Source organism: Protopterus annectens, chromosome 5.part0, assembly GCF_019279795.1.
Source record: "Protopterus annectens isolate FY-2018-M chromosome 5.part0, PAN1.0, whole genome shotgun sequence".
In the NCBI taxonomy this organism is placed as follows: Eukaryota; Metazoa; Chordata; order Ceratodontiformes; family Protopteridae; genus Protopterus; species Protopterus annectens.
The window spans coordinates 36,044,462-36,065,138 of NC_056735.1; the positions used below are offsets into that span (position 1 = coordinate 36,044,462).

The following is a 20,677-nucleotide window of genomic DNA, read 5'->3' on the forward strand; positions in this document are numbered from 1 at the left end:
CCTTGCAGATAAGGCTTGTCAGACTGATGGGACGGTAGTTTCCGGGATCCAAGGTGGATCCCCCCTTGTGGATTGGGATAACTGTAGCTCTGCGCCACTCAGTGGGCACGAAACCTGAGGTGAGGCTATGATTAAACATGACACTTAGGTGAGGTGCCAGTTCATATTGTAGTTCATGTAGTACACAGCCCGGGATATCATCTGGTCCCATGGATGCTGTATTCTTGGCTTTAGAGAGTGCGTTTTGTACCTGTGTGGCCGTTATTACTGGAATTTGGCAATCTTCCGCTATTGTGATGGGCCATTTAGGGGGTGAGAGGGGGGTGAAGTTGGCACTGAATCAATCTGCCAGGATATTGGCAATATCCTTTGGATCAGTATATTTAATGCCATTCTGTTTTAGCTCAGAGCAGATCTGAGCATTGCCATTTAGATTCTTGACATAGTTATAGAATGCTTCGTGGTTGTCTTTGGAATCTTTGGCAATTTTATTTTCGTAACTAGCTTTGGAGGATTTTATGAGGCATCTCAGTTTCTTACTGAGGCTAGTAAGGGAGTTTTTTGCATCCTGGGATTTTCCTCTTTTCTGCAAAAGTTTCTTCCTTTTGTTGTAAAGTTTGTTTATGGCAGGGGACCACCAGATTGGCTTCCTTTTTTTGGATGAGAGCATTTTGGTTCTATTTGGGATGGCACGATTCATGCATGAGTGGATGTGCTCGTACAGTGCCTTAGTGTAGGATTCAGCAGTTGAACTTTCAGTTCTTGTCTGCATGGGTGTCATGAAGTTTGTCACTTCTGACTTGAGTAGCATGAAGTTGGCTTTGGAGAAGTTTTTTATGGTAGTTTCTTTACTGGGGGTGGGGTGGGATGTGGATGTTAAGGGTGATTAGCTTATGGTCAGACCTGACTAACGAGGGGTGACCATAGGTATGGAGCATTGATTTCCCATGTTGGTAATGACCAGGTCTAGGATATTGGAGCCCCTGGTGGGACTATGGATTAGTTGATCCAGGGCGTTGGAATTTATGAATTCCAAGAACTGTTGCGCAAAGGTGTTGGGACATGAGTAGTTTTCCCAGTTAATGGCAGGGTAGTTAAAATCACCCAGTATTAGGGTGTTTGGCTCTATCTTAATATTTTCCAGTATGTTTAGAAAGGTGTAGTGAGAATCTTGGGGTATGGTGGGGGATCTGTAGCAAGCTACAATTTGGATTGCAGTCTTACCTAGTGTTAGTTGCACTTGGAGACTTTCAGACACATTTTGTTGGCCAACTAGCCTGGTGGTGTGAATATCCTTGGTGAATATTGACACTCCTCCACCTTTAGTGTTTCGGTCCTGGTTTGGTGGCCGAAAAGTTTGGTAAGAGTTGTAGCCTGGTATTGCAGGGGTGCTCTCTGGAGCCTTGAACCAGGTCTCAGTTACTGCACAGATATCGATGCTCTCCATTTTTAGGAGTGCCTTGAGAGAGTGCATTTTGAGGTTTAGACTTCTAGCATTGAGTAGCATTACCTTCAGATTTTGCATGCTTGTACCTGTTACTGTGGTGGTTTTGTCCTTTGAAGTTTGCCTAAAAAAGGCACTATAGGGGTGGCAAGAGCCTTAGCCAGTAACCTGAATCCCAGGGGCGACAGGTGCAGACCATCTCTGGCAAAGCATCATGGTCTGTCAATCATGTCATCCCAGGCAGACAGATACTGGATCCCCTTTGAATGACACCATAAGTTTAGCCAATTGTTGAAGTCAATCATTTTATCCTTATATTGTGGTATCATTCTGGGCGAAGGCAGGATGCTACTCAGGGCTAGGGTCATACCTGCCTGGGCCACATGATCCGAGAGCTCTTCCATGTCTCTCTTCATGTAGTCCAGGGAGGTACGTCTCAAGTCATTCACTCCAACATGGACAATGACAGAGTCATATTTGTATTTGTTGTGGAGTGACTTTGAGTGCATGCGTTATGTGGCGGATCCTGGCACCCGACAGGCAGCTGACTGTAATTTTCTCCTTATTCAACCTGGTGAGAGGGACATCAGTGTGCCGGACTATAGAGTCACCTATGACTAAAGTTAGGTACATTGTCTTGCCTTAGGGGCTGTTGCTGGGTGGCACACTGGTGTTGTGAACTATGTGACACATTGGTTGTGATTGGTGTTTGTTTGCGTTTCAGCTTCAGAGGTCTTTGTTGCTTGGGCAGGTTACAGTTAAGGGCCTCTGCATATGTGGATTTAGTGTTGCTATATGTGGGTGTTGGTGGTGCGGGTTTAGAAGGGCTATGTGCTGCTTGAGGTGTAGTGTGGGTGTTAACCTTCTCCTCTTGACTGTTTAGCACAATCTTGGGTGGAGAGAGCTTTGCTTCCATTTTGGCTATGTAAGTGCATCTCTCAGAGGTTGTAGTGTTGGGTGGTAGGAGGAGAGGGTTGTCTGTGTACATGAGGCAATTGCTGCATTGCCCCAGTATGCCCAGATTCACCAGGTGGACAGGAGAAATCACCGGAAGCTGACCCTTGGACATGCCTGGTTTGGGGCTTTTTTTTTTTTTCTTTGTAAAGTATAGGAGCTGTTTCCTTAGCAAGGTACTTTGCAATTATAGGCTGTTTAGTGCCTACTATTAATTTCTCCTTGTTAGCAAGGAGAGTTCAGTGTTTGTATGAGTTTAAGGCTTCCTAGTGCTTTCCAGCAGGTATTAGAGAAAGTGATAGTCACAGGGATGCTTAAAGGTAAGATTGAAAAGAACGCACTCTGCAGTGTGCACTAGAGAAGTTAGATGTGAAAGTAGGTAACTTGAGTTTTACCTGTTTAAAAAGTTAAGGTTTAGTGGAGAGTTACTATTTTTAAAACAGCAAGATGGATTGAAAGGGGTGGTCACTTTTGTATTTTGGTACTATGAAATACTGTAGGATGGCCAATAAATTTAAATAATTGAAGGGGTGGGATTTCAAAAATGATAATTTTGTGATTACTCACATAAGCCAGTGAAAGTAGAGAGAAATGAGATATATGGTCAGATTAACATAAGAGGCGGGCAACTAGAAAGACAGTGGTATTTAACAAGACAACTTAAATGGGTGGGAGGGCGGAAAAAATTCTGCCTGACTCAGAACAGAGAGAGCTGTGGTCTCTTTTGAAGTTTTAATATGCTGTTAAAACAGAATGCAAGCAAAACACAAGGTAAAGAAAACAAACTACCGTATTCAAAATATATACAGTAATACAAAAAATAAAAGCAAACTAACCTTTCCTTCACAGCAAAGTGTAGCAGAGTCTGGATGAGCCTTTCTGGTAAAGCAGAGTAATACAATATCTTCCTTCAAATGTGGCCAGAATGACTAGATGGATAGTCACAAATTCACTCCAGGCTTGACTGGCCTAGCCCTCCTCAAGAGAGGAGGTACAGTCTAAGGGTGGGTACTGGCAAGGCATAAATGGTCACAAAACCAAGCTGCCTTGAATATTCCTGTGATGATTCCTATAGCATCATGCACCAGAGCCTTTTTGCACAACAGATACATGAAAGCCTTATGTTCACAAAGTCTTAAGGCAGAGGAATGAGAGGTATACATGCATGTATGCTACACAACTGAGTGGCGAATGCTTGTGCAGAATGTGAATCTGTAATATCTCAAATATGTGCATATATGCAACTGTCTACCATTTTGCTACACCATTTGGCTTTTGGGTCTATATTACCAGATAGAACGTTTAGGTTGTCGAATATCTAACATCGAACTGGTAATATTGAAAGCCAAAAACTGTAAATGGCCACTTTCACGCAGGGAAAGAATTTCCTTGGCCATTATGCGGATTTTACCCTTTTGTCCAATGTAGACTGACTGCTGTAATTAAATCAAAAGGTGCTTTAACAAAGTATTAGTTTAAGGGTGTGCACACTTACGCAACTAACTTATTGTACATTTTTTATTTTTTATATTTTTTCACCTAACAGATTTGTTTGTTTTTCAATTGAATTGTACAGGTTATAGGTCACATTAAAGGTGGGAAAAGTTTTGAAATGATTTATTGTGGTTTCATTTTTATATCACAAAAGCCTGGCATTTTAACAGGGTTGTGTACACTTTTTATATCCCCTGTATAATCTACCCAATCGTTTTCAGTCAAACATTACACAGTTCATTTCAGTCCTGCCTTCTTCTAAACCTCATTATGCTCCTGTATGAACTGTTCCCACAATTCCCATTTTTCCTATGTAGTTTGCTCTTACCCTTTTCTGAACATCTCAATTCCAGTTGTTTCATCTCTGTTATTACATTCACTACTTCTAGTAATGTTGGTTTAGAGTTTGATTTCCATTTTATAGTAATTCCTTTTTTGGAAGCCACCATGATTAGACACAGCAATGCCTTACCATGTCTAGGAAATTCCGATTCTGCATCATAGCAGGAAATCCTTAAAGTCTGCTAACTCACCGCAGTCCCAGAAAATATGTTCCCAATTACCTCTTTCTTCCCCTTTACACCTTCAACATTTGCTGTCTACCTTAGAAAAAATTCTCTGGAGTCTGCTTCAGGTATAATAATACCTATGTAAATATTTCCAAGCAAAAATCCTAAATCTTCTAGATTTTGTTGCATATTTGGGATACTTTCTCACCTCATCTGATTAATTCTAATAATTATCATGCTATGTTTTATATGCTCTGCTAATTATTCCTTTTACAATGGCAGCGTCTGTTCTAAAGTCTACTAAAACTCTACTAGTGCTGGTCTTTTATTTAGGACCCCCTATTTCTTTCTCTTTGCCTGTACTCGAATATCAATCCTTGATAAGGAAGGCAATCTCTAACTTGCAGTCCAGATTAATTCTTGGCGTCTTCCCATTCTATCACTGTTCCCTCTCTAGTTATTTGCTCCCAATTATCTTGGTTTCTTTGCCAGTTTCTTCCAATAAATTCCAGCCCCCTCTTGCCTATTGTCTATATCCCTAATTGCAGTCATCCCTATCCGCAGACTCTCCTTTTTCCAGTCCTGTGTTGGTTTAGTTCTTAGGATAGTTTCTGCTACTTTATGGATATAATACTCTGTATGATTATTGTTATTATCCTTAAAGGGTTGCATCCAAAATCTGCATCTCTCCTTGTTTCTTGAGCTTCCCCCGTTTCATCATCATCTTTGAATTACATTTGTTTGCTTGTGTTATTGTTCAATTTGGTAGTCTTCTCTGATACCACTGCAAGGTCTGAAGTAAGGTTTTTAGATAAGTATTTTTGAGTATCATGTACGTTATAAAATCTGCCTGGTTTCTTAAGAGCAGGTGGCTGTGAATCATGAGCCAGAGAAGCATATGAAAAGTGTCCTCCACAGTCACTAGAACAAAAGCAGTGGGCTTTCATCTTCCATATACATAAGGTCATAATATTGTTTTTCTGGAAATGAGATATGTTCTCATCCTTCCAGTTAAAATGTTCCATCATGTTATACATTTAACTGCCAAAACAGACATCTTCATGAGGGTAATCAGAATGCATAATGTCTTCTGCTTCAGACTCAGAACCTACAGGACAGTGAAACTGCAATGAATAATCCAAACTTACTGACTCTGATGAAAGTTCTACTTCAGAGGAGAACTCCTGCTTTTTCAGGTGTAGAAACAGAAAAACAAACTGAGAGGGCTGCAAAGACATAAGGGTTTTAAAAACCCCTTAAGAGAAACTGAAGCAGTACTGTTAAGGGTCACAGCGAATGGAGCTAGAAGACAGGTATATTTTGCCTTTTGTCTATTTTTACTATAAGTCTCCAATGAAATAGTTTAAAGAGGTATGGACCCTGGACGTACCTCCACTAGGCTCCCTGGGAATGTCTACTCAGACAAGAATTTAAGGCATTCCCCCAGTTCCCCCAGAGAGATTGAGCCTTGGCTCTCCCTTTGAAGCTAAATTAGCCATTGGGTAGGTCAGTATGGACATTTTGATTACCTTGCATCAGTTCATCCTCTCCAGGAGTCCCAACAGCATTAAAATGTACTGCAGTCTGACAGTATGAGACATCAGACTCCGATCAAGTAAAAGAAGCAGATGTGTAAGGGTAACTTGATCTTGTTTTAACTTTTCAGCTTTCATTTTACGATGATGGTGGATGTTGAAGGCTGATGACTCAGTGGCCATACAAGGACAAACCAGTACTTCAAGATGCTTATTTTCAATGCAGAATTTAAATGAACTGAGATAACTATGAACAGTCTTAGGTACAAATGACTGGCAAACAGAACATTCTTTGTAAAGATATACAGAGCCCTGACAAAAAAAGACACAGAGTATTTATCCACATCAGAGATTTGTCTGCCAGAGTTCACATAAAAAGTAAAATTTTTTACAGGAAAAAGAAAAAGAAAAGAGATAGGGTCCCCAGTGGAGTATTTAGCTGCCCACAATGATTGCAGCTAGCACAGACTGTACAGCCAACAGAGCACAATACAGGTAAACTCTTCATTCATAGACTGGCAGCACAAAACAAATGTATGAGGATTTTTATGTCCGTACTTCCCTTATGTACCAACATGTAGTCATGCATCAGGAAAGTACCTAAGCGTCTGTAGACCAGGTCATGTGGTGTCCTTGACAGGATACATCCCATACATCAGGAATACTGCAACAGTAAGAACATCAAGGTTTCCAGTGAAAAAAAGTTGAAGGCCACTAAGGAGCTTGGTTCACAGAAGGCTAGGTTTAGTTTTTCTGTTATAAAGTTAAATTCCCTTACATGCGGTATTGCTTTCTTAGGGGGGTTGAAATGCAATACCCCCTCCAGATACTGCTTCAACATAATGTGCAAGGATAGGATGCAAGTCTGACGTGAAAAACAGCAATACCAGAGAACTTCATTTCTAAGAGAGGTGAAGGATATGACCCTATTCCTAAGAAGAGTTTCACCAGGTATTGTAGGGCCACAGATTTCCTAACTTCCATGAAAATATTTCTGCTCAAAGCACATCACTAGGAAAATCTATTTTAGTTCAATAGAAAAGGCTTCTTAGTACTAGATTATCTAGCTTCTTGTAGGATGAGAAGCACTTCTCATGAACAGTCCTTGAAGGATATCAAACAAAGAATTCAAACTGCCAGTCAGATTTTTTGGATGGGGAGCACCAGAGCCTCCACCGCTTTGGTTAGAAGGGTACATGGCTGTGACAGTAGCAGAGGATCCTCCTTGCCCAGTTGCACTATCTGGGAGAACCAAGGCAGCCATGGACATAGTAATAGCAACCAAACCTCCAAACCCTCAACCAGAACGCATTTATGACATAAAATCAAGTAAAAAAAGAGAATGTGTTGCTTAAGCATTCTTGTTCCTATGTAAACTTTAATAAGTTTTTCTTTTATGTAATAGATAATATGGCTTTAACTTTAAGAGGTGCAGATATAAATACAGAATTGGATTGGCAGTAGAGGCTTAATACCTAGGTTTATCCGCAAATTAATGAATCTATTTCTTTGTACAGTAAATTGAAAGCTTTGTCTATAAAGATTAATTAGTGAGTTTTCATGCATTCCTGATTGGTGTAGGCTTGTCATATGATATATTTATATAGATGTATTGTTAATTTTGAAACCAAGTTCTGAAGAAGTTGGTTTGAAGAAAGTGCTAAACAACTTGTGAATTAAATTTTTGTGCCGTGTTTTTTTTTTTTTTTTTTTTAATCTACTTTTGATTTTTACCCTTAGCCTTGGACACAGAGTGATTACTACAAGGACTTTGTCCCTGTCTGCTCAGATATTTTCAAATACTTTGGGGATTGTAGGATAGAAAGAATTCTGCTGCATAGAAGTCTCTCATCCTGGGGACATTAAAGGCAGTCATACCTTTCTGAATGGAAACCTGGTGCAAAACATTTCCAGCTGACAAATTTTCACTGAAACAATGAATACTCATTTCTGTATCAATGAGCGGAAAGCTGGAGTCCTGCTTCCATTCATGGTTGTTGCATCTGGTTCTGCTTAATCTGTTGCTATTTTGTTCTGGGATAAAAGAGGTCGAAGAGTCCCAGATATGCAAGCATTTCCCATACTATCAATGCCAACATGTCTGCAACCTATTAAATCACAAGCTTGCCTTGATTGTACTTCTCTTGTTGGGCATATCACGATGACGCCTTCCTGATGGAGGAGTATTTTCCACTGCAGAGAGTGGGTGGAATGCTGCCACAGGTTCCTAATATACTAAACTGTCTTCATTTGCAGCCTGGTTATGGGAATCGGTATCAATGGTGCAACAGGTAGAATTCTCACCTTTGTTGCAGAAGGTTGCGGGTTCTATTCCTGAACCAGAGAGCTGGATTGCTGACACTGCCGTGCAGCATAAGGGGGTGCTGCACTCCTGAGTGTGTCTTCCTTCAATGAGACACTAAACCAAGGCTCCATCTGCCTAAGTTGGTTGCAGTTTGGGTGGATATAAAAGATCCCACTGAGCCCATCAAAAAAGTTGGGGGAAATTCCATGATGCCCTGGTCTAATTTCCCATAGTAATACAAATATCACTTTGGGTCTCCGCAGAAATGAGGTCACTAGCTTAATGGCACCAACCCAGTCAATAAAGGATAAATAAAAAAAACATAAGTGGTTAGGCTGGAGACCAACATATGACCCAGTGCTGACACATGTAATTTTTGTACCACTTTTATAGAATAAGCCTTCAACTGAAGGACTTTGCCCTTAAGAAAGTACTGGTAGCCCTTGTCTGTGCATAGCAATGCTCCCAATAAAGCTGTTGACTTCTCTGGACACTGAGTGGACTTTCAGAAGATTCTGGAAGAAGCTCATATTGGTAAAGCTATGCATGTTGTAGTTCTGAGACATCTGAATGACCTCTAGTGAGGAAACTTTGATAAGATGGTCATCCAGGTGCAGAGACCCAAAGACTTCACCTCTGCATATGGCTCAAGTCCCTTACAACCACAGAATGAATACATGTGATTCTGCAGCATTAATATGTATAATTTTGCATTTAAAGTTAGCACACTGCAGATGTTTGTACTGTAGTAAAGCCAGGACTGTAGGCATGTACGCATTACAGCTAAAGTTAACATTGCAGGCATTTATGTATTCTAGCCAAGGATAGCAATGCAGGCATTTATGTATTATAATAATATATGTATATTAAGGGTCTATATTAGCAAATCAAAGGAAATGAAATGTGAATACCGTTTCATCGACACATATGTGTCGAACTCGCAGGTAACCGAATGGTCACATCACCGATTTGGCCAACTACACACAACACACCAGTACAGACATTATAAATTGGGAGGGCTTCATCCCCTAACTAAATATACTAACTCTGAGATCTCAATACAGTGGGGAAAATGGCAAATTCACAGCGACAGCCGACTGATTTTTTTTCCCTAGGAAAAAAATCGGTGATCTGCCCGTTCGGTTACCTGTGAGTTCGACACAAGCGTCGATGAAATGGTATTTGCATTTCAGTTCCTTCGATTTGCTAATCTAGACCCGTATATTAAGGTTAAAAATAAATGTATTTATTTTTATAACAGTACATTAAGAAGCTGTGCTGCTGCAGAAATTTAATTTTATAAAAGCAGTTTATTAGTAAGGCTGTGCCTGCATTAAGTTTAAGTTTCATGATACGTAAAACAGGGAAACTCATCAGAGTATATTTTTGTACGGCCAGCTTCATGAGATAAGCAAACAAAGCCTTGGAGTTGCTGCTTACTGCTTCCTTCCAGCAGCTTAAGTATGTGAGAAAATGTACCGTGTGTGCCAGACCATTCCTTTCTCAACAGCTTGCTACATGATGAAATACATTGGATTGTTCTTTGCAGCAACTATGGTGAGAAGAAAAAAAATGTACATATTACATATGTAAATATTAGAATGACTCAGCAAATATAAAATCTGTAAGATCATGGCTTTGTTAGGCTAGCTGACTCTTCTGTCCAGGATGAGAACTGCAAACAAGTTATTTTAGTTATATCTTTGCCTGGCTGTATTGACATGACAGACAGACATTTTTGGCTGCTGGGAGTCCCTGCCAGCATGCTTCACTTTCTCTCACGCTGCTTGGCAGTACTTTTTAATAAAAATGCTTTAGTGTGCAAGTGCTATATTAATAATGTATTTAAACTATTTCTGCTGATGTCCTCATGTTTTCTGTTCTATCTCTGCTGTCTGTACTGTGATTAGAATTCTGAGACAAGGTAACACGGTAATTAGTGTCAAACCTACGTTACCAGGAAAGGGTATATATGTATCCCTTGTGTCTTTAGTATGCAAACAGTACAGCCATGCATTTTGCAAATACCACAGAGCAATGGAAAAGCCAAAACACAGTGAAGTGAATTACTAATGATCCTTCCCTAGCCTTGAACTTGGGTACTTATGTGAGCCATATGAAGACGTATGCAGAAACAGGCAAATATGTAGAAACAGAAGTGGTAACAGTGACTGGAAGTTTGAACTTAGTCACAGTCAACTTTTTAGTTTTGAAAAATCTAAAATGGATCTCCACAGAAGCTGTGCCAAATAAGTCTGCCATGGGGCATTGGCGGCATACCAATAAAGGGTGGGACTGACCTAACTTCAACTGTGTACTCTGATGAAATAACCTCACTTACCAAAATGTTGCAAGTCAAGCTGAATCAGCTCTCTTTGCTGAAGTGGAAATGCCACCCCCAGCAGGTTAGAAGAGGAAGGACAAAAGGGGGGGGGGTCATGTGCATAGTCAATACTGTTTCTTTTGTGGGGTAAGGATTTGCCTCATTTTCCCTATCATGGTATCACCTCAGCTACCTCTCCAGACTTGCTTTTTATAAACTGAACTGCTCTGCTTTAACCTGTTTCTTACAAAGAGCTACTGCCTAGTAAAGTTGTTCCTATCAGATCCCTGAAGAGGCACAGAAAACAGTTTTTTATAGTTTTGTTCTAGGATATGGTTCCAGACTACCAAGACAGTATCCCTTATAAATGGGCCTACAGGTCAGATGACTCAAGGCTTCTCAGCTTTCTTTCCTATGTATTTCTGGATAGGAGGAATAGGAGAGCAAGATTTGTCCATGTTGGCCATTATGAGCTTCATGATTTCATCAAATGAGAGGTCCTCCAGGGAGCAGCCTGAGTAAAGGAGTCCCTGTCTGCTTTAGAAATAATGGCCTCATACTCTTTAAAGAAACATAAAAGGTAAGGAATCCTGTGATCTGAATTCATTATGGTGAGGGCTTACACATAACATCATACAAGGATGAAAGTAAAACCAACAAGTGCAGGGTGCCACAAAACATGAAGTCTGTATGTCAGGCCAATCAATGACATCAGGCTGTATTCTGCAGGCTTATGACCCTGAAAACTCAACTCGGCCACCATGCACACAGCAGATATTTGCATTTTTCCTCGTCTTTTTTTTTTTTTTTTTTTTAACTCCACCAGACCTAACCCAGTGGTCCCCCTACCAGTGCCCAGTCAGCCCATTTTTTCTCCCAGTGTGAATGAGACAGGTTTTTCCAGGCTTGGGACAACAGCCCTCCAAGCAGGCTCCCAACTCAGAAAGTCTTAGCCATCTACTCATTCCCATGGGAGGCAAGAGCTGAATTCTAGGGAGAAGGCCAAAAACCTACACCTAATGGAGTTCCTCTCCCTTCCTAAGCCTTCCCCTCATGCATCCTGTTTTACTAGCTGTGGCTGCTTTGGTGAGGAGGAGATGTGCAGGCTTCCCTACTCCCCTCCCAAACTCAACACAATATGCACTGTTAGCGGCTAGAGTCAGCATGACCTCTTCCGTTTCGATCATCTGCTGGTTTGTCAGCAGGGGTCACCAATGCACTGGGTCTTGTTGCCTCTCTCATGCCAGAATGAGTGAACTAGCACTGCAAATTCAGGCTCATACACCAATCTTCCACTGAGTCCCTTAGGCAAATGAGCAGCTAAATGAACAAAGACTGCCGGGTCACAGTCAAGGCTTAATCCCTCCAAACCACGTGGCCAAGTAAACAATTGCTTGATGGGTAGGGCTTTCTCCAAAAGCACTGGCAGAGAAAGTACAGTTTTGTACCTACCATAAATGTAGATGTTCGAATGTTCACCCTGCTGCAGTCATCACACTTGGGTTATCCTGTCGTCAGGTGGTCCTGCAGTAGGCCGGAATTCCAAAGTCTTGGTCCGGCGTTGGTTGCTGTTGCCTTTTCCCTGACATCAGTGCGCCAGGGGTATATATATAGTGCAACCGACGCCATTTTCTTCAGTTTTTCTTGCCCCAGATGTCAGGTGCCCCCAAAAAGGTGATCAGAAATTAGTACCAAATGGAGTAACCTCTGCCCAAACACAAAATCCCTTCAGTTATAAGCAAATACATCATTAAGGTATTGAAGAGATTTAGCCAGTAGATCAGAGGGGATGGAGGGAGGGTAACCTGGACTGCAGCAGGGTGAACACTCGAACATCTACATTTATGGTAAGTACAAAACTGTACTATGTTCATCGTGTTACCCTGCTGCAGTCATCACACTTGGGTTGAATCCCAAAGCTAAGGAAGGGGGGAGGTATCATAGAGGGTTAGTGGAGGCTATAAGGCCCTGCAGAACTGCAGTGGCGAAGCCCGCCCTGGTCTTAGAGTAAAGAGGTAAGTGATAGTGTTTTGTAAAGGTGTGAACTGAACTCCAAGTTGCAGCTTCTAAAATCTCCTTGGTTGGAACCCCCCTTAGAAAGGCTGTAGAGGTAGCAATTGCCCTGGTGGAGTGGGACCTAATGGTAGCAGGGACTGGTTTCCCATGATGAGTATAGCAGAAATGTATGGAATGACCTATCCCATTTAGAAATGGTTTGCTTTGATATAGCCTTCCCTTGAGTAGCTATAGCATAGGATACAAAGAGCTGGTCAGATTTTCTGAAAGTCTTAGTTTTGTCCAAGTAGTAACGAAGTTGCCTGTAAATGTCCAAGGAATGCAGGAGTCTCTCACCTTTGTTCTGTGGATTTGGGAAGAAGGTGGGTAAGTGGATGGTTTGATTTAAAGCCACACTGGAAACCACCTTAGGCATAAAGGAAGGATTAGTTCATAGAGAAACTCTGTTTTGATGAAAAATGAGGAAAGGTTCCACTGCCATTAATGCCTGTAGTTCTGAGACTCTTCTAGCTGAAGTTATGGCTAGGAGCACGGCAGTCTTCCATGATAGGAACTGAAGGTCTGCAGAGAAAGCTGGCTCAAAGGGAGGCAGTGTTAGTTTTTCCAGAACAAAATTGAGGTCCCATGTAGGTGTAGGAGCTCTCCTGGGTGGTCTAATGTTTTTTGCTCCTCTGAGAAACTGCCTTAGAAGAGGATGTGAAAATAAAGGTGGATCCGTGTTGTAGTGAGCTGAAATAGCTGAAGCATGGATTTTAATGGAGGAGAAAAAGTCCTTTGTGCAACATCTCAGCTAAATACTGTAGAATGTGAGGCATGTGAGGCTGAATTGTGTCTTGGCCTTTAGCTTGGTTCCAGGCACAAAACCTTTTCCATTTGTCCGAGTAAGCCTTCCTGGTGCTTGGCCTCCTGGCTTCCAGAATAACATCCAGAACTGCTTGGGAAAGAGGAGCTGGTTGTATATTTAGTTGATTTGCCATGCAGCCAGATTTAAAGTTTTGAGCTGGCTGTGAAGAATCTGGTTGTTTTGTTGTGTGAGCAAATGGGGAATTTGAGGTAATATCCATGGTGGGCTGTGGGCCATATTGCTGGCGTGGCCAGTCTGGGGCTATGAGAATCAGTCGTGGTCTCTCCTTTTTGACTTTCAGAAGAACCTTTGTGAGGAGAGGCAATGGAGGGAAGGCATATACTGTCAGGTTTTTCCAACAGAAAGAGAGTGCGTCCACTTTCCAAGCTTGATGGTGAAACGTCCTTGTACAAAATTTTGTTAGTTGATAGTTTTGAGGACTGACAAACAGGTGTACGTCTGGAAGGCCCCATTTTTGAGTTATCATTGCAAATATTTGTGGATCTAGTTTCCACTCGTGGGGATCCTTGATGTTTCTGCTGAGGTCGTCTGCCAATGTGTTCTTCTGTCCTGGCAGGAATTGAGCTTGCAACTGAACTTGGTAAGCCAGAGCTGTGTTCCATAAGATCATTGCTTGCCTGCACAGAGGGTAGGAATGTGTACCCCCTTGTTTGTTTATGTACCACATTACTGTGGTGTTGTCCGTCTTTTACTGCAAGTTGTCCTGGATGTAATAGATCCTTGAAGGCTGTCAGAGCTTTCTGTACAGCTAGCATCTCTTTTTGATTTATGTGCAGATTTATTTGATCTGCAGTCCATAGGCCTTGAATGCATTGCCCTGCCATGTGTGCCCCCCAGGCATAATCTGAAGCATCTGTTGTGATAGTTTGCCTGGCTGGGGGTAAGGTGAAAGGCTGACCCTTGTTGAGGTGACATGCCTGTGACCACCATAGAAGTTCCTGTTGTAGGCAGGGGATGAGAGATATCACTGTGTCCAAGCTGTGGCTGTGTTGAGACCATACGCTTTTTAGGTACCACTGTAATTTCCTCATATGCAGCTTTGCAAATGGTATTATTAGTATGCAAGATGCCATGAAGCCCAAAGCCTGCAGAATTTTTCTTGCAGTTAATTGGGTCTTTGTTGTCATTGTCCTGAAATATTGAGTCAGTTGTAATTGCTTGTCTGGCGTAAGATAAGCCTTCTGGGCCATTGTATCCAAGCTGGCACCCAGGAATGTCATTTTTGTGAGGGTACTAGTTTTGACTTCTTTTCGTTTACTGTGTACCCCAGGCAGTTTAGTAGATGCTTTACAAAGGCCAGATGATGTAAGAGAATGTCTTTGCTTTCTACTTGGATGAGGCAGTCGTCCAGGTATGGATATATTTGAATTCCTCTTTGTCTGCAGTATGCAATTACTGGTGCCAGACATTTTGTGAAGACTCTGGGCGCAGTACATAAGCCAAAGGGCAGTGCGGAGAATTGGTAATGGGTTGAACCTGCAATGAAACGGAGGTATCTTCTGCAACTTTGTCTGATTGGGACATGCAGGTATGCCTCCTTGAGGTCCAATGTTACTAGCCATGCTTCCTTGCCCAACATGGGAAGTAGCTGCTGTAGAGTTAGCATCTTGAATTTGGGTACTTGTAAGTAAGTGTTTAGAATTGAAAGGTCCAGAATTGGTCTCCAGGCATTGTCCCTTCTGGGAACTAGAAAGAGTCTTGAGTAAAATCCTTGACCTTGCTCTCGAGTAGGTACCAGTTGAATGGCTTTCATGTCCATGAGAACTGTAATTTGCTTTTGTGCCTCTGCCCATTGATTTTGTGGCAGGTTTGGCATTCCTCTTTTCATTGGCAAGGTGTGAAAGTGGAATCTGTATCCTCGTAAAATTATGTCTAGGACCCATTTGTCCTTTGTGACAATGTGCCAGTTGTCTGCAAAAAGTGCGAGTTTTCCCCAAGGGGCTGCCAAGAGAGTATTGCTTGGCCAGATGAGGTGCAAGTCATTGAGTTTGCCTTCTGGTGGATTGAGACCTGTCTTCTCCTCCCTTTTGTGTTGTAGTGCCCCATTGGCGAGGATTATACTGGGCTTGTGGTTGTCCTCTGCCCCTTGGGCGTCTGTATTTACCCCTCTGTGGTCTGTCAGTAGCTGGAAAGGACCAATTTTTTGTTGGTCAGTTTCTGCTGAAGCGAGGGGGTTGTACCTGTAAGAAATCTTTGACTGTCTGCATAGATTTTGCCTTATCCTCCATTTTCTTTAAAACTTCTTCTGCTTTAACTCCAAAAAGCACATCCTGCTGTAAGGGAGCATCTAGTAATTTTGCTTTAACATAATCAGGTACAGTTTGTTCCTTTAACCAAGCATGCCTACGTATAACAGACCCAGTGACAGCTGCTCTGCAGAAGGCCTCCAAAGAATCAAACCCACATTGTAAGGTATGTTTGAACACCTGCTCAGTGGCGTGCAACAGATCCTGTACTTCTTTCAATTCAGATTGTTGAGGGAGAGTGGTTATTCTTTGCTTTAACTGAGAGATTAGGAATTGCTGATATTTAAGCATGTGAAATTGGCAATTCAGTGCCCTCATAGCTAGTGTGGCTGAGGTGTAAACCTTTTTCCCCCACCGGTCTAGCGCTCTGGAATCCCTCTCAGAAGGTACTGGGTTTTAAGCCATTGAAGCCTTAGCCCCCCTGGGACCCTAGGAGATGGTCTCTGGGTCAGCTGCAGGGCTTTTGTAAAGAAATTTGTGGGAATCAGGCACTCTATAGTATCTGTCAGGCTTAGCCGGAGCAGGAGGTAGAGAGTCTGGGTTCAAACTGGATTCTAAATAAACATCATCCACTATGTCCAAAACTGGTGGGATGGCAAGTGGTCTGTGTTGGGGGAGTAAAAGAAACTCTCTGAGCCTTTTCTTCGAGTCAGAGTAGTCCTGACCTTCCCAGTGAAAATGTTCCCTCATAGTGTGTAAAGTTTCCCCAAAGGAGTAGTCTTCAGGAGGAGAAGCTGAGGGAATAAAGTCCTCAGCATCTGAATCTTCATAAGGAGAGAAGGAATAATCTTGGTCCTCAGAGGAGTCTGAAGAAATGGACACTTGTTCAGAGGATGCATTATCTTCCTCTTGTCTAGGCCTTTTGTCAGGAGGGTGCTGGGAACCCCTGATTAAAGAAATCAAATCTTCAGCCATTTTGAGCATTTGTTTCTTTGGCATGGGGCCTTGAACAGGAGACTGAAGTGCAGTCCTTTTAAATTTAATAAGAGTCTTCGACTTAGAAAACGTTTTAATTGTGAGAGTCGTCTGTCTGAAAACGCCTTCAGAAACCGATGGCGTTTCTGTAGCACCAACGTCTTTTGTAACAATGTCATCGGAAAGGCCTGAACTAAATGGCTGCGTCGGCCTGGTGCCTTCCGCCACAATTTCTGTAGCGGTCTCGGGTTCCAGATCTGCGGTAGTCAGGGGCTGCATCGGAGCCTCACTGAGGACCGGAGAACCGGAAACCATATCAGCCGAGGCCTCGGAGTCTGGCTTAGGCCTGGGCTGTCTTGTCCTTATCCCTGCGTTTTTTGTGCACGCCGGTAGTCGGTTGCTCTGATGGCATGGTGTAGTTAAATTTCCTACCGAAGTAGTGTCGTGCAAAATCAAAGCGTCTTTTAATAGTACGCTTATTAAACCTAGCACAAAACCTACAAGAAGTGATGTCGTGGTCTGGGCCTAGGCAAGGTATGCAATAAGAATGGAAATCCTTATGAGGTATTTGCTTCCCACAAGAAATACAATTGTTAACTTTTTCTGACATCGGTCTGAGGCAAGAAAAGTTTCCCCAACGGGGTGAAGACATCGGTCTGAAATTCGAATTCGAAAATCTCATAGTGTTAGCAATATGCACCACACTACGTTATGCAGATATTTATAAATGTTGCGGCTGAACTTAATATCGTGCTGTTTTGAGTTAATCTAGGTGGGCTGGTTACGCTGTTAGATATATTAGTGCATACACACTAGTTTCAAATTGAATTAAATGTATTAAGTGTTGTATTTTAAAAGTTCTTAAATGCTTAAGATGTTTCTGAGATGCATTTTTAGATGTTTTTAATGTGTTAAATTCATGTATAACAAATTTACTAAGACTTTATGAAAGGAAGATATATGGTGAGAAGTATTGTATTACTTTAAAATCATGATTGGCTAAGTGCTTTTAATTAAGCTAATTAGATATTTGCTGGCTGATTTATTTCTCTTTACTGATTAATGCATACTATATAAAGAGAATCTTATCAAATTTTAAATAGATCTGATGAAGCGTGCATGGTGCACGTGAAAGCGCTCATCTTTGTTTTATTTTATGTGTTCGTTGGAATAAAGTAAGACTTTTTCATCCATTGGACTTCTCGTGGTGTATCCTTACAGTTTCATTTACCGTAACGTTGTGTTTTATCTATTTGCTGAAGGATACTTTAGGAGAGTTAGCGGTATTGTTTTATACACAAAATCTCAGGAGTCGGCCGACTGGCACCTGCGAACTGCTTCTGCTTCGGGCACCGCGCGGCAAGAAAGACTTAAGAAAATGGCGTCAGTTGCACTATATATACCCCTGGCACACTGACGTCAGGGAAGAGGCGACAGCAACCAACGCCGGACCAAGACTTTGGAATTCCGGCCGACTGCGGGACCACCTGACGACAGGATAACCCAAGTGTGATGACTGCAGCAGGGTAACACGATGAACATCAACCCAGAAGCCTCACTCAAATGGGTCTGAAAGACTCTGGTGGTCATAGGGGGAAGTCCAGATAGTGTAGACATCATTCTAAAATACGTCACCCCCTGACTAGGAAGTCACGACTCCACTTTGCAGAATTGGACTGGCTGTATTTGAGGATTCAGCTGATCAACACGAGTCGGGCAGTGTCAGCAACCTGAACTGCACTCATGGGAGGGGGGGTTGGTTGGTACCTACAGGTGTAACTCTATACAGATCCCCATTATATACTAAAGGGGAGGAATGGTGTGGGCTTAGCTTCTCTCTACTGAAGGACAAAATCATTAATACTGCAAATGCTTTGTTGCAAATTTTGAAATACAAAATTTGATAGCATCACTGATGTAAATTCATAGTGTCACTGTGTATTTTATTACTACTATATAAAAATGTGTATGTTACTAGTTACATTACTATCTTAGCAGCATCTGTTTTATTTATAAACTGAAATTTGTTTCACTTACTATGCAACTTAGATGTTCTTTTCCTAATTTTTGCTCAACACTTGCTTTTTGGAACTAAAAGCTTCATCTGTTTTGAAAAGTGTTTTGTGAAAGCACTATAACAAAAGGTGTCCTGAGCTCCTGTTAGGTCCAGAATTTTGTTTTATAAATCTGTTTAGCACAAGAAAGGCTAGGCTGCGATCAACCCTCCCAAGCTTTAATCCTTGTTAACAGTTCTCTTACTGACGTGGAAATGTGTGATGGACCCTTCCACCTACCCCAGAGTAAGAAGCCCTCAACCACGTCCATCTGTGTGGTAGCAAGCTGCCACTCCAATCTGAAGTGGTGCTTAAAGCAGTGCTTGGCCCTGGGCTCCTTCCAGAGACAATAAAGGTAATGAAGGTGGGGAGTCTTGGCTGGTAATCTGACAGTCACATGGACAATAAGAAAAAGGATTATTTTATCATTACAGCTAGGTGAAGCCTCCAGCTGTTTCTGCAGTTACATTCTATTGATGCCTCTAGGTGTCTAATATTGTTTGCCCATATTTGTATTAATAATTCAGAACCATGCTACATACAAAATTAAAATATTTCATCTTAAAACTTACAAAATGGCAAGCACAACTGTAGTAATATTTGACCTCTGTCCAGTTCAGGTAAAGATAAATTAATTGTTGTTTATATAACATTTATTTATATTGTTATAAATTTCATGTTTTTCTAAATCTCTCAGCGACTAAGTAGCACAGACACAACAGCTCAGTCTCATATGAAAGTTCTTAGTTGTTTGAACAAAATGCTACTGACACTGTATGTGTAACTTCAGTGGTTGCTGAGATATTATAAGTTGTTTATAAAATATTACAAACTTAATACTGTAGTTATTAGGTCACTGTGACTTATAAAATCCAGTTTAAGTCTTTGAACCTAAAGAATATTAGCACTACAAAAACAGTTTCTGCTACAGAGCTTGCCATTTACACTTAATTTTGTAACCCCTATGGCTCCTGAGATATGAACATTTGTTTGAAATGTGAGGACATAATTTGATCTATCATACAGTTTAGGCTCCACCCATTGGAAGTTACAGTGCAAACTTCCAGAGCGCTGTTGAAAGGAATGAGTTAAGAAAGTGAATAAGGTGCTGAAATAAGTTTAGTGTGGAGTGTTCGTATATGGCCTTTGCTGACGAAAACAGCATATAGAATGCAAATCAATTACTTCTTGGCACAATACAATGATGCAAAATATTAACCCATTCTTGGAAGAAGTGGTCTCTGAACTCTATGATGCTGACAGCAGGCTTACCATAATGAATTCACAGAAGTTAAAACAGTGTCTACTATTTAGCCTAACACAATGATCATGCTCAATTCATTCCTCTGAGGGGGTGTGACATTATCTCTATGTAGCGATCACCACGGCAGTTGACAGAGTTTTTATTCTTATTATATAACTTAACCCCAATCCCTAGCAGCTGATGTGATATCACCAAAGTGAAATCCTACTATACATTCCTCCATGCATCTTTAAACATATGAGTGGTAACGGTTACTGCACAAACACAACCTGGCACAGCCAATCCCAAGTCCCTGGTTTATATGCTGCTTGCTCCATGCTCATCCTACAGCAGGTGTCAACATTGTAGTAAATGGGACCATTTCCCACTAGGATGATCCTGTACCAGCCACTCAATCATATCCTCTCCTTCTGGCTGTGACAGAACCTGGGTCATTGATCGGTCTCAGTAATTTAGGTCCCAGTTTGAGTTTATCCCCATGCAACATACGGCCACCTAATTTAAGAGGTTTACTTAGCTGATTACTCAGAGTAACTCAAACAAATTTGCCTACCTTTTCTGACCAATCCTGTGGGCTCTTGCTGCTGCTTGTAGATCATTCTGAGGATTGAAATCACTGTCGAAGAATACAACTGTATCTGCAGCAGTCAGGTTCATTCCAACACCACCTACAAATAAAGTGCTTACAATAACACGTGTGCAGAACAAGATGGCATGGCTACTTACAAACTTTTGCAATGTAAATTTGATTCA

At 41.6% G+C, this 20,677-nt stretch overlaps 1 protein-coding gene across 2 annotated transcripts in view; it reads right to left on the bottom strand.

Annotated features, from left to right (window-relative positions):
• CHD1L (chromodomain helicase DNA binding protein 1 like) overlaps positions 1 to 20,677 on the bottom strand; it is a 1,563,352-nt gene that overhangs the window by 828,279 nt on the left and 714,396 nt on the right. For both annotated transcript variants that reach the window (XM_044072085.1, XM_044072086.1), the window contains exon 13: positions 20,478 to 20,592. In XM_044072085.1, the coding sequence (XP_043928020.1) occupies positions 20,478 to 20,592 (115 nt within the window). The remainder of the gene's footprint in view (positions 1 to 20,477; positions 20,593 to 20,677) is intronic.